This window comes from Nelumbo nucifera, chromosome 2, assembly GCF_055504915.1.
Source record: "Nelumbo nucifera cultivar China Antique chromosome 2, China Antique-T2T, whole genome shotgun sequence".
Taxonomy (NCBI): domain Eukaryota; kingdom Viridiplantae; phylum Streptophyta; class Magnoliopsida; order Proteales; family Nelumbonaceae; genus Nelumbo; species Nelumbo nucifera.
The window spans coordinates 66,845,015-66,857,793 of NC_142650.1; the positions used below are offsets into that span (position 1 = coordinate 66,845,015).

Sequence of the window (12,779 nt, forward strand, 5' to 3'; positions counted from 1 at the left end):
GGGCTATCTCCCAAGGGAAGGCCCAAGTAATTCATTGGCCATTGGGAAACTTCACATCCCAAAATAGTTACACAAGTTGACCCTTTCATCCATGTTGACCCCCACTATACAACTCTTATTAAATTAATTTTTAAACTTGACATTTGCTCAAAGAGTTGAACCACCAACTTCAGATTTCTCACCCATCTGGGGTCATCTCCCTCACAGGATAAGATTGTATCATCAGCAAACTAAGATGGTTAATAGACACTCCATCCCTTCCCACTCTCCATCCTCTTGCCAGCCCTCTCGAATCTGCTGTATGGATTTATATCCCTAAGACATCAGCACTAAAGTAAAGGGGAGAGAGGGTCTTCTTGTGTAATTCCTCTGATAGCTGGAAAGTAATCCACTACGACCCCGTTCACTAAAATTGAGTAGTGGGAAGTTCTAATACATCCTCAAACCCATTTGCACCACTTATCTCCAAACCCATAGTTTCTCATCATTTCCATTAAGAATGTCCCATCAACCAAGTCATAGGCCTTCTCTAGATCAAGCTTACATGCTAGATCCTTTTTTTCCAGTTATTTTGCTCTTCCACATTCTCATTAGCGATTAAAATATTATCAATTGCCTATTCTTAACATATGCCCCTTGATTTGGGGAGATAATAGAAGGAAGCATAGATCTAATACTCCGAGCAAGCACTTTTGCAATAATTTTATACAAGTTGTTATCGAAGTTGATGGGTCTAAACTTTCTTGGGTGATTTGCATCCAATTATTTTGGGACCAAAGCAATGAAAGTGGAATTCACTCCTGGAATTATTGTCCCTCTCCCAAAAAATTCATTAAAAATCCTTGGTATATCTTCTTTTAGAATGTCCCAATTCCCAACATCAATAAAAAGCCATTGTAAACCCATTTGGACCTGGTGCTTTGACTCTATCCATTGAAAACACTGCTTCCTTTATTTCCTCCAGGTCAAATCTTCTCTCTAGCCAATATTTTAAAACAAAATTGATAAGATATATTTTGTTTGGATTTTCTTTTGATGCAACAGTTAATATATGATTCTTCTGCTGGTATGTCTTTCCTCATATTTTATTGATCTTATCTTTTTTCTGTTGATACAGCATAAAACCATTGACAGTGTGCTTGAACGAGGTGAAAGGCTGGACAGTTTAGTTGAGAAGAGTTCAGATCTGAGTGCAGCATCACAGGTACCACTTAGATTGCATTTATCTAGTTATGTGTTCCACCACCATACATTTGTTAATACATTTATGTTTTATGTATATATACACATTGAAGCCTATCCCTGCCCACATTTACATATATTTGTGTTTTTAGTCACATGATTTCTTTCTTTTTCCTTTAATTCAGAAGCAGGGAAATGTTTAAACTTTAAAATTGGAAACTTCCTTGTTTTTTTGGTTGCCTGCTAGTATACTCATTTCAACACCAGTAATACTGGAGTCATGGTTTCAATAAGGGCGTATCAATGCGTACATACGGTATACCCAATTTAAAGTTGTTCTGCTACTATTATTGACTTACTGGTCTATCATGTGTTCTCTCTTTGAAACAAAGGATGATAAAGGGCATTAGCTAAGTGAAGGTGTTGTGTCCACAATAGTGTTGTTCAAAACTGTGATCCATGATTCCCCAGAAATGAGTTGATACTCATTTCCACACCAGTAACATTGAAATCATGGTTTCAATAAGGGCATATCAATCAGTACGCCCAATTTAAAGTTGTGCTGCTACTATTATCAACGTTACTGGTCTATCATGTGTTTTTCTATTTCGTAAAAAGAAGGATAAAATGTATTAGCTAAATGAAGGTGTTTTATCCACAATAGTGTTGTTCAAAATGGTGATCCTTGTCTGTTTCTGTTGCACTTGACTACAAATCACTATAAATTTAAACTGATATTTCTTCAGTCATAATGGCATATGTTCTAGACTACAATAATCAATCTTCATCTTAAGCCCATATATATATATAAATTTATTTTGAGTAGTATAAGCCACTCATTAATTTCTAATGAGTATGAATTAGTCCTAAAAGGATATCTGGTCTGGTAAGTGCATAGCAGGGACAACCATTTTAATGCTTCAGTTAAAAAACCACCCAGGTAAGAAGTTGTTACCATGCAAAAGGCCCCCTCAATTTCCAACCTGGGCAGTGTACTTGCTGTAGGATTCAGTCCTATTAGGATTCATCTTATTTGGACATTTCTGGCTTTCATGATTTCCTTGATGTCATTGAGGTAATATGGTAATCCCCAATCCAACCACCCACAATTTTACACCATCTGACAATTAGTGTATTCTCGTGTCAATTAGTGTAGTTCACAACTGAACTCATGGATTATGCTTGCCTTCCTGATGTGGGATGAATAAATGGAAGATTATACAAGATCCTCCACTTGACGTTAATTAATTACTTAATACTCGGCATTGCAAAGAACAAATCCAAAAACTAGGAAAATCTTCAGGAGCTAGATTATGAATATCTCTGGAATTTAGATTATCTATTTATAGAAAACTATTCTTATGAATTCCTTTCCTAGACAGCTACGAGTGCTTTCTTGAATGTATAAGGTTCTTGTTATCCAAATTGGCCAATCTCCAAGTACCCACTCCCACCCCCTGATCTGGGAAAAATGAAAACAGTTGAAGAAGAAATGTAGATTAATAGACAAAGGAATATTAAACATCATCAAATTTGAATTCTCTTCCATAACTCTTCCTTTGGCAATCTGTCAATCTATCGTGTTACCAATCAACTCCATTGAGTGCATTGATTATAGATACTGTGGATGATAATCAATGGTTTAACCATTGATGCTTGTCTGTGTCTCAAATCAATCGTCTTACATAACCACTTAAGGATGTCTTATATTTTTGAATTGCAAAGCTTGCGTGGTTAAGGTGGTCAATTGGGGTGGAGATGCCTGTTAACAATGTTTATAAACTTGTATAAGCGAGCATTTTTTTGGCAGTAACTGATCAATGTTTTTAATTAATATAGTAAAGAATTGTATAGCAAATATATTGCATTTTGCATATTGCCATGCACATATTGTAGATCTAGTAGTGTGTATAAGACTTCCATGCTAACCTAAATATTCTGGGTGTTAAATGTTGGAACAGATGTTTTACAAGCAAGCAAAGAAGACCAACCAATGCTGTACTGTGTTATAGGTTTATAATTACATAACTGAACGAGCAAAAGTAATTCAGTTGCTGGAGAATATTTCTTCTTGAGAGTGTTCACAACCTGGTTCCTGCTCAGAAGACGATGACAACAAAATGAAAATTGTAATCTATTTTATATCATATGCACAAGTATTTGGCCATCAGAATTTCTTGGACCTGTATTTTGTCTTTTTGTCTTCTGTTTTCCTTTTTAGTGAAGAAGGAAAAGCGACATGTTCATGACGGATTCTTGTTTCTATAGTGTAAAGACATTAACTGTTTATATATAAGCAAAGATCTGTCTAAGCTTTGGTTGAAGATGAACCTGTCTTATTATCGGTTTGCAAAATCTAGGTTTATGTGCATATCCCTCGAAACTTTTTGGGCCTGATCAGGGAGGTCAATGCATCATGTGGTTAGAAAATTGAGGTGCCACAGCTTAGATACGGTAGTAATTCAAACAGCCAATGTACAATAGGACGACCATGGTGGTTCTCTTACTGAGACCGGTTGTCGTCATTGTCAACATCATTATATGGGATCAGCTATGCGAATTCACGTTTTCACATTTCTGTTTTTTAGGTATTGGTGCCACGCACCACTAATAACTGCCCATCTCCAAACGGTAGTTGCGGAAATCGATTTTGCGTCATTGCTGGAGCGAAGCAGTTAACATACCACCGAGCTATCCCTCGATTGGTCGGTTTTCACAATTCTATTTTGTTCACTGCCATTTTAACTACAGTTACGAGCGCTTAAATAATTTCTTATTACTTGAACTCATGTCCTTTTTTGTCTGTCTCATCCCTTGTAGTCTCTTTTGATTTTCAACAGAGTGACAGTTAACTTCTTCCTATAGATTTTAGATCAATTTCTCTTATTTTATCACTTATTAGAGCAATTCCTAGATTCTTTCAAATTACTTCATATCAGGGACAAATATTTGATCCAGATCTATATATGGGCTGTTAACACATTTAAAAAGTTATGTGCCATTTTGTTACTGATCCACAAAAGGATTATCCAAAAATACACCTAGGGGTGGCAATGAGCTAAGCTTTTCACGAGCTTCTCGAGTTCGGCTGGGCTCGGTTTTAGCTAAGCTCGAGCTTGAGCCCCATTCAGTGGTTCAATTATTAAACAAGCCAAGCTCGAGTTTCTGAACTTTTGACTCGAACCAAACTCGAGCTCGAGCTCGGCGTACTATTTGACTCGGCTCAGCTCGAATCCACCCCTGAATACACTTAAGCCTGCAATTGTATTATCTAAAAATACATCTAAACCTGCAATGTGTATTATCCAGGATTATGTAATCCGGAAAAAACTTTTGGCTGTTTGTAAAAAAACAGCATGTGCTGTTTTTGGAGAGTGCTATGAATGGCATATCATAATGAGTGTGGGTAATGTTGGACTCTTTTGGACCTAGACCTAATCTATTTGACAGATCTATTTGAGAGAAAAAGTTAATAGCGACTCCTTTTCCTTTATTTATGGGGGTATTTTTCCTTCTAGATAACCTATTGAATTGTCTAAAATAGGCCCTTTATTATCAATTAGTGTCATGCATGTCTGTAATTAAAGATGAAAGGATAAAAAAATATTTCATTTTTTTTTTATACTTCCTTAAATCTCGTAACTCATTGATAGGGTTTAAAGGTTAAAATATTTGAACACCTTCCGTGTATTAACCTTATACAATATGATGTTATTGATATACTCTAATTTAGTTCTTGGGCTACATTTATGATCCCGGTTCCAAAGATCATGTTCCTATCTTTGCTCGATGTGCCATTATTATGTGGATGCTTTGGAAAGCCTGTTGTCTTGTCTTGGATAATGACGTTTTGGATATTAAGCGAATTATTAATGAAATTTCTGTTTAATTGGGAGGGTAAATGCAATGGTTGATGCTCTAAACCAATATTGGACACTACCCATCACTCATCCTTTTGAATCTGTTAATGATAAGTGGATGAACCCCCATATAAATTGGTTGAAACTCAACTTTGATGGATCATTTTCTAGATCAGGTGTGGGTGCAGGATTGATTATCAGCGACCATCATGGATCGTTCGTAATTGCTCGTTCAATAAATCTCAATCCCTCCTTAGCTGTTAAAAGTAAAGCCCTCGTTCTTTTAGAAGCACTTAAGATTCATGATCTTTATGACCCCGTCCACAAAATAGCATAGACAAGGATGAATCACACCTCAATTTATTGTCTATAGTATTTTCTCGTAAATAGTCCATACTATGGCGTGGACAGTTTGTGGGAAGGTTTCAGTGTAATGCACTTATGTTATATTGGTCCAATTACTCTCATTTTATTTAATATTTTAATAATTTTAAAATTTTAAATTTTAAATTTTTAATATTTTATCAATAATATAATATTTTAATGTTATTCTTTCACAAGTCCGATGGTTCTCCTTCCAAATTCTTTTCTCATTATTTAAATATTAATTTTGTAATATTTTTTATATTTAAAATATTATTTTTTATTTTTTAATATTTAAAATAATATTTTTAATTATTTAAAAAATGCAATTGTTGTTTACATATTGATGCATTTTTTTTTCAATTTATTTACCATATAAAATGTAAAGAATAGACATTTATGATCGACTGTGTAGATCTCCCATAAAATGTATATGAGATACATAACCACATTTATAGAATGCCACTGTGGGTGTGGACTGGTTTGATCCACATAATCTATCCATAGTTCAGAACAATTATGGACTGTGGTGTGGCGTGGTGAGGATTGGTCCCTGATACAAGGTGTGGTGTGGATCAGTCCACATGCCCACCAATTTCTCATCCACATTACAGAACACACCCCTAGTTGAAGCCCTTCACTTAGATCCGTGACTGAACAGTTATATTGCATTTAGGCATGAAAAAACAAAAAGTTTTTAAAACCAGCAAAGAGACCAAAGCAAGACGTGGATGATACTTAAAATTGACAGCAACGGACTATTATTATCATCTCATCAAGGCTCTAATAAGAGGGGTATAATGCTGAATTGCACTGGGGAGCAGTGAAGTTAGCGGATCACCCTATTTTCCAAAGATTCTTATGGAGAAATCTAAGATAACTTAGGGTGCATTTGCATTCCTAATTTTAAGGACTTATTGCATTTTTTTCTGTTAAAAACTCAATGTTCATAGGGATATTTTAACTATAAAAATGAGATAAGTCCTTAAAATAAGGAATGTCAAATGCAACCTTAATATACTTTATTTTCCTTTTATATGTACGTAGCCTTCTTTTCCAAATTACATGAAATTTTAAGGAAATGTTAAAAAAATTCCGAAATTTCAGCTTGAGTTTTGGTAAAAGAAGACAGTCTATTTTGTCAAGGGATCATGAGGCCCTTTGATAACAACAACGCCTGAGTTGAATAAATTAGGCTTTTGACCTATTGAGTAATAGAATGCGTTGGTTGGTGCTCCTCTAGGCCACCACCTTCTAAAGTGTGGAAGTGATGGGTTCAAACATGTGGAAAGAAAGAATCATCAATTGTCGTATTGGAATTAATATTGTATTGCATTAATTAGGAACATGAAGAACATATATTGAAAAGACAATTTTAAGAGATGTATTAGAATAAACATATTGACGTAATGAAAAAAATTAAGATACACATGTTATGCCAAGAAACTTGGAATAATCCTAAAAGTACATTAATAAACTAAATTTGAGTCTTTGATGAATATAAATAATGTCTACATAGATAAAAAAATACACACCTTGGATGAGATCCATTGTTTCTCAGAACTGACCATCACGATGTTCTTCATTCAAGCAGAGACAACTGTTCATTACTTAAGGTTCCATGCTTAAATGTCATAGAGAAATAAATGTGGGTAAATATAAGAAAGAAGTATGAACCAAATTAGTGCCTATGTGGTATAAGCACAAATAAATAAAAGATAAAAGATGTAAATGCAAAAAGTAAAGAAAATTAATTAACAATAAAAATATTAGGGTAAATATAGATTACTACCTTGTACTTGGGGTAGTGGCAATTACCCCGTGAACTTTCATTTGCAACAAAGACCCCCTCGATTAGCATTCCATCAGTTAACTTTGACAAAGATTCTCATGCAGCTGTTTAAACTTTTCTAATCCCCAAACACCCCTTTTTTCCAAGAATTCTCAGTCAATTGCATATTGTGTTTGTTACAATTCTAGATTTTCATAGAAATTTCTTGCTTTCTTGTTGCAATTTCCATTTTATAAAATTTTTTTGAGTGGGTATTTTGATAACTTAATTTTTTTTTCCATCATTCAACTTAACAAAGAGGGAGGCTTTGTCACAAATAAAAGTTCAGAGGGATAATTATCATTATCCCTAAAGTATACGGTAATAATCTGTAATTTACCCAAAATATTATTACCTTTTCGCACTACCGATGCAATAAAAAGGCAAAATTAATTTGGCCTTGAAATGATGGCAGGCTCTTTGACATCCATTGTCACAATGAACCAAGCTTTCAATTTTTTTTTTTTATTCTTTTCTTTTTTCTTTTTTCATTTCAAGGGGCTAAACAATGGGGGTAGCCCGTCCCATGCTATCTTAGTGGGTGTTTGGCACTGGTGTAACCCTTTACACAAAGCAAGTAATAGATTGGAGGCTTGCCATCTTAGTGGGTGTTTGGCACTGGTGTGTTTCATAAGTGTTCTATTTTAGAAGTGGGCTCAGATTCACAAGTGTTTCATTTTACCTGTTTTTTTTGAAAAACATAAAAATGGGATGTAAGCTGATTGGACATTTAAAATGATTTAACTTTTATAATGACAAATCTGTGACATCTCAAAAAAGTAGTCAGCTTTTCCAAATGCGATTTTCTTGCCGATTCCATTTATTTGCTGATATGGTGTGCATGACACATCAGCAGAAATGAAACGCTTGTAAAAGGCACCGGTGCCAAAAACCCACTTAGTGTTTGGCACTTATAATTTTGAGAAATGCAAAAATCGCATTTGGTTGAGAAACAGACTGATTAGGTGTTTGAAGTGTTTTGGCTAGTTATGATAAATATACTTATAATGACAACTATATGACATCTCAAAAAGGATATCAACTTTTCAAATTCCAATGTGCTACATCACCTTAGTGATTCAAAATATCTCCGAATTGTCAATTTTAACATTCAAGAAGCACCTCCTTTCCTTACCTTTACCTTTAAGGCAGACACAACATTTAGCATTTTTGTTTTTCCTAATGTGGCAAGCTTGTGAAATGAGACGCTTCAGTGCCAAATACCTACTTAGTGGGGTCTCAGATTGATGTGACTCATCAGCGATTTATCCCTACTATGATCAAATCAACATTGACAATACAACCTATAATTCTAAAATTTAAGCCGGCTGATTGCATATGCCCTTTGACCCTAATCATATCAATAACTTGATGATACATTCATTAAACACATTTAAGATGCTTAATTCAGGACTATCTGTAATCCCAAATGTGAATGCCTGCTTTTAGCAAGAAGGATGTTTGATTCGAAGAAAAAAAAAAAAGTAAGAAAAGTAAAGGAAACATTGGAAAATCCATACGAGATTTATAAAAGTTTCCTACGTTTATCTTCCTTATATTTTCCTTCAAAGCAAACACAGCCTAATTGGGTGAGGGGGTTTTGCCATGAATTATATATTCTTGGGCTGCAAGAAGGATGGTCACAATCAGCCAGAAATTGGGGAGAGATTGACGCACAGAGTCTCACTCTGGCCTTAGCATGCGCTTTGACATTCTTCTCGTGCAGCAACGGCTGCTTTCAGCTTAATTTCTTGGTTTTAGGGCAGCAACTTCAACATTATAATTAGAAGAAGTCATATCTGACGGCTTGTCAATAAATGGTTTTGAACCCAAAGATCATCATATATATATATATATGGGATTGGCTAACTATGTATGGTATTTTGCTATTCCATTATGGATTTTCTTGATAGCCTATTGGCTAAAAAACAAATAAATAAGTCCGCTTCAAGTGTTATCAAACAGTTCTTATGAGTTGAATAAATCAGGCTTTTGATCTATTGAGGGGCACCATGCCACCACCCTAAGTGTGAAAGTGATAAGTTCAAACATGTGGAAAGAGAGAGTCATCAACTGTCCCATCAAGAAAATTATGCATAAAAAGCATGGTTTTCAAAACCGGACCGGATCGGAAAAATCGGGAATCGGTCACCTGACCGGTTTTATTTTCTCTCAAAACTGTTGATTTTGGTCAGCAAATAGTTGAATCGGCTAGTTAATCGTTCTAACCATTCGAATTGTTTTGACCATTTTCCAGTTTTTTTTAATTTTTTGTCAGAATGGGCCGGCCATTCGGGTCCGACCAGTAACTGGACCCCTGACCGGTTCATTTTTAAAAACCATGATAAAAAGTACCAAATGACTAAAGGAGTATTGAAGAGACAATTTTAAGAGGTATATCACAACACACTTTTAAAAGTGATTGAAAAATTAAGATACACATCATGGTTTTTAAAACTAAACCGGTGATTGAACCGGTCAGGGGTCCGATTATCGGTTTGAACGATCCGGCCGTTCGATCCGAATGGTTGGTCCATTCTGACAAAAAATAAAAAAAATTAAAAAAGATTGAAAAACGGTCAAAACCGTTCGAACGATTAACTGGTCGGTTTAGCGGTTTGCTGACCAAAATCAACGGTTTTGGGGGAAAACGGAACCAGTCAGGTGACCGGTTCCCGGTTTTTCCGGTCTGGTATGGTTTTGAAATACATGATACACATGTTATGTTAAAAAAAAAACTTGAATAAATCCCAATCGAAAAGGAAAAAATAATACATCAATAAATTAATTCAAGTCTTTGACGAACATGAATAATATAAATGGGAAAATCTAATAATCTATGATGCGAAAAAGATATAGTATAGAAAGAATTTTGACCAATCAAAACCAACCCATGAATTCTGATAAATAACACTATATTCACTATCACATTTATAATTCTGATTTATTGTTCAATTATTTTTCGGATATCATATATTTTCTATATCATAGTCGAACCCTCTTCATTCAAGCATAGACGCCTGTTCAATACATGACGAGGTGCCATCTATCCTCAAATGTAATAAAGAAATAAATGTGGATACAAATAAGAAAAATGTAAGAATTATTAAAAAATGAAATTACTAGTGCTTATGTAACATAAACACAAATGAATAAAAGAGACAAAACTATTTAAAAGTTGTAAATAGAAGAGCTAAAGAAAATTAATTAATAAATAAAAATATTATTAGCTTTAATTTAGAAATGCCAATGTAATAAAAAGACAATTGAAATTACTCATAAATCCTCTTCTAATGTGTATTGTATTTTGCAATATTTTGTAATACATAGAAACCAAGCTTCATGGTCAGTTTGTTTCACATCCATTATCACAATAAACCAAGCTTTTTTGATTGTCCACTACTTCTTGTAAAGTTCTTGTTTTTTAACTAATGTTTTATTCCAGAGATATATAACTTAGAAGACCAATATGTGAATTACAGAACACTTGTGTAATTGCACAACTAATACTAAGGTAATAAAGAATATTAAAAAAGAGGCATGGTTTTACAGGGGAATTGGGATTTGGCCCTTACAAAATTTGATGTGATCCGTTAATAATGTATCACCAGATTTGTAGTCCAAACCATACCGGAGTCCGTCACTGAGAGAGCGACAGACAATGCAACCATATTGTTCGAGCTCATCACATCGTCTGCTGAGAGAACACCACGTCGCGCTTATGGGTTTTAAGACTAATGGAGTCCTGACTAAAATGGGTTTGGATGAATTGGGATATGCTTTTCACATAGCAGTCTTCACACCAACCTCACAATCATATTCCACCGTGTAATGAGAACATTTTCCCATGAATAATAACATACAAATATGGGAGATGTTACCGATGTGGGACTCGGACATGCTGTAAGGTTAGTGTGAGGAGCAGATCCACTCTCACTTCAAAGGCTTCAAAACTTGTTAAAAGGTAAAACCCACCAAATCCCCTTTTTGATCCTATTCCTCTCTCTTTCTCTTGCTTTCTCCCTGCTTCTGCTCTCCCTCTCACAACCCACCACCGTCCACTGTCACTGGTTGCCTCGCCGACATTCTCTCTCTCTCTCTCTCCTGTTTCTTTTTTTCTCTTCTTTGGGTTGGAGTGAACTTTCCCGCCTTAAGAAACCAGGAAAGCAGGTATAAGTTTGCTTCCTCACAAAAGATCTCTCTTCTCCGTGCTCTAATTGCCGATTCAGCTTTGTCTTAGGCTCTTACTTTTGTTCTGTCATTCAAGTTAAGATTTTAACTGCATGGCACCAATGTTTAGAGCCCTTCGGCTTTGGGATGAACCCTGTGTTCAGAATGCTTTTACCTTTGAGACTCTAAGGATCATTTTGGATCAGATTTTATGTCATTGAGCATTTAAATCCTTTGCAATTCATTATGCTAGAGTTGGTGTAACCAATCCAAACCCAATTTTCAGATTATGCCATTTAGATTCAATTCAGGTGCCAGACCATGATTTCCCTCTTTTTTTTTTCATGAGCTTCATTTGGGTAGGGTCAAAGCCGCTTATGAGCTGCTTAATGTGATAATGTCTTTTGAGCCGAACTTCTATGGAGTATTTTTTTGTAGTTGATGAGGAGTCATTTAGTCCTCTGAATGATATCACGACACGTGGCATCCATGAACAGCTAGACGATATTTTAGCACCAAGTAATTAAATCACCTCAGTAGAGCGGTTAACAACACATCATCCAGGGACTATCATCCAGGGCCGACCTATAGTACCTTGGCTTGGTTGACCTAAGGGACCTCGTTATAAAGAGCGACCTCTTTCGGGAACTTGCCGAGCTAACTAGGGTACACGTAGTGGCCTACGAGACATGCTCGCCGACTTATTCCTTAAACCTGTTATCGAGACCGAATTCTTTGGGATAACAACACTCGACCATTAAGCTCACCTGCTCGCATTGCCCACATTAGAGTTAATCGAACGGACCTTAGCCAATTGCGTAGATCAAGTAACTGACTGAGATATACTCTCCGAACTTAGCGGGAGTGGCTCCCCGGGAATCTCAGATCCTTTACGAGGGGCTTCCAGTTCCTTGCACCTATATAAAGGCATCACTTTCTTGAGAGAAGGTACGCGCGAATACTCTGGTTATCTAGCATTCTAGCTCTCTCTCTCTCTCTAAAATTTCTAACTCACTGACTTAAGCATCAGGGTGCCCACCTCGGGTAAAGAAACCCGAACACTTTAATACTGTTCCCCTGTAGGTTGCCCTTAGGAGACTACATAGCCTGCCAATACTTAGCTTGGCATCCGAGTTATATTTTAGCTCATCATTATACAACTCGACATCCAAATGACCTTCCAGTGAGGAATTGTCCAGCTTGGCATCTAAGTCATTAGTCAGCAGGTAACTGCCTGATCATGCATCATCAGTAGTAGTCCACTTATACATTCAAAGATCATAAGTGACCCACCTTACTCTGGCATTTTTCCAATTTAATTCAAATTTCAAACTGAGCTTGTGTTTTTGATTTGTAATTTGAGGGTTGTTTTC

General features: G+C 35.7%; 1 protein-coding gene across 1 annotated transcript in view; it reads left to right on the forward strand.

Annotated features, from left to right (window-relative positions):
- The window catches only part of LOC104601402 (VAMP-like protein YKT61), a 28,962-nt gene extending 25,456 nt beyond the window's left edge, over nt 1–3,506 (forward strand). Inside the window, exons 5-6 of the mRNA XM_010264705.2 lie at nt 1,118–1,204; nt 3,144–3,506. Coding sequence (XP_010263007.1) covers nt 1,118–1,204; nt 3,144–3,194 — 138 coding nt within the window. The 3' untranslated portion in view covers nt 3,195–3,506. The remainder of the gene's footprint in view (nt 1–1,117; nt 1,205–3,143) is intronic.
- The last annotated feature ends 9,273 nt before the right edge of the window (nt 3,507–12,779 follow it).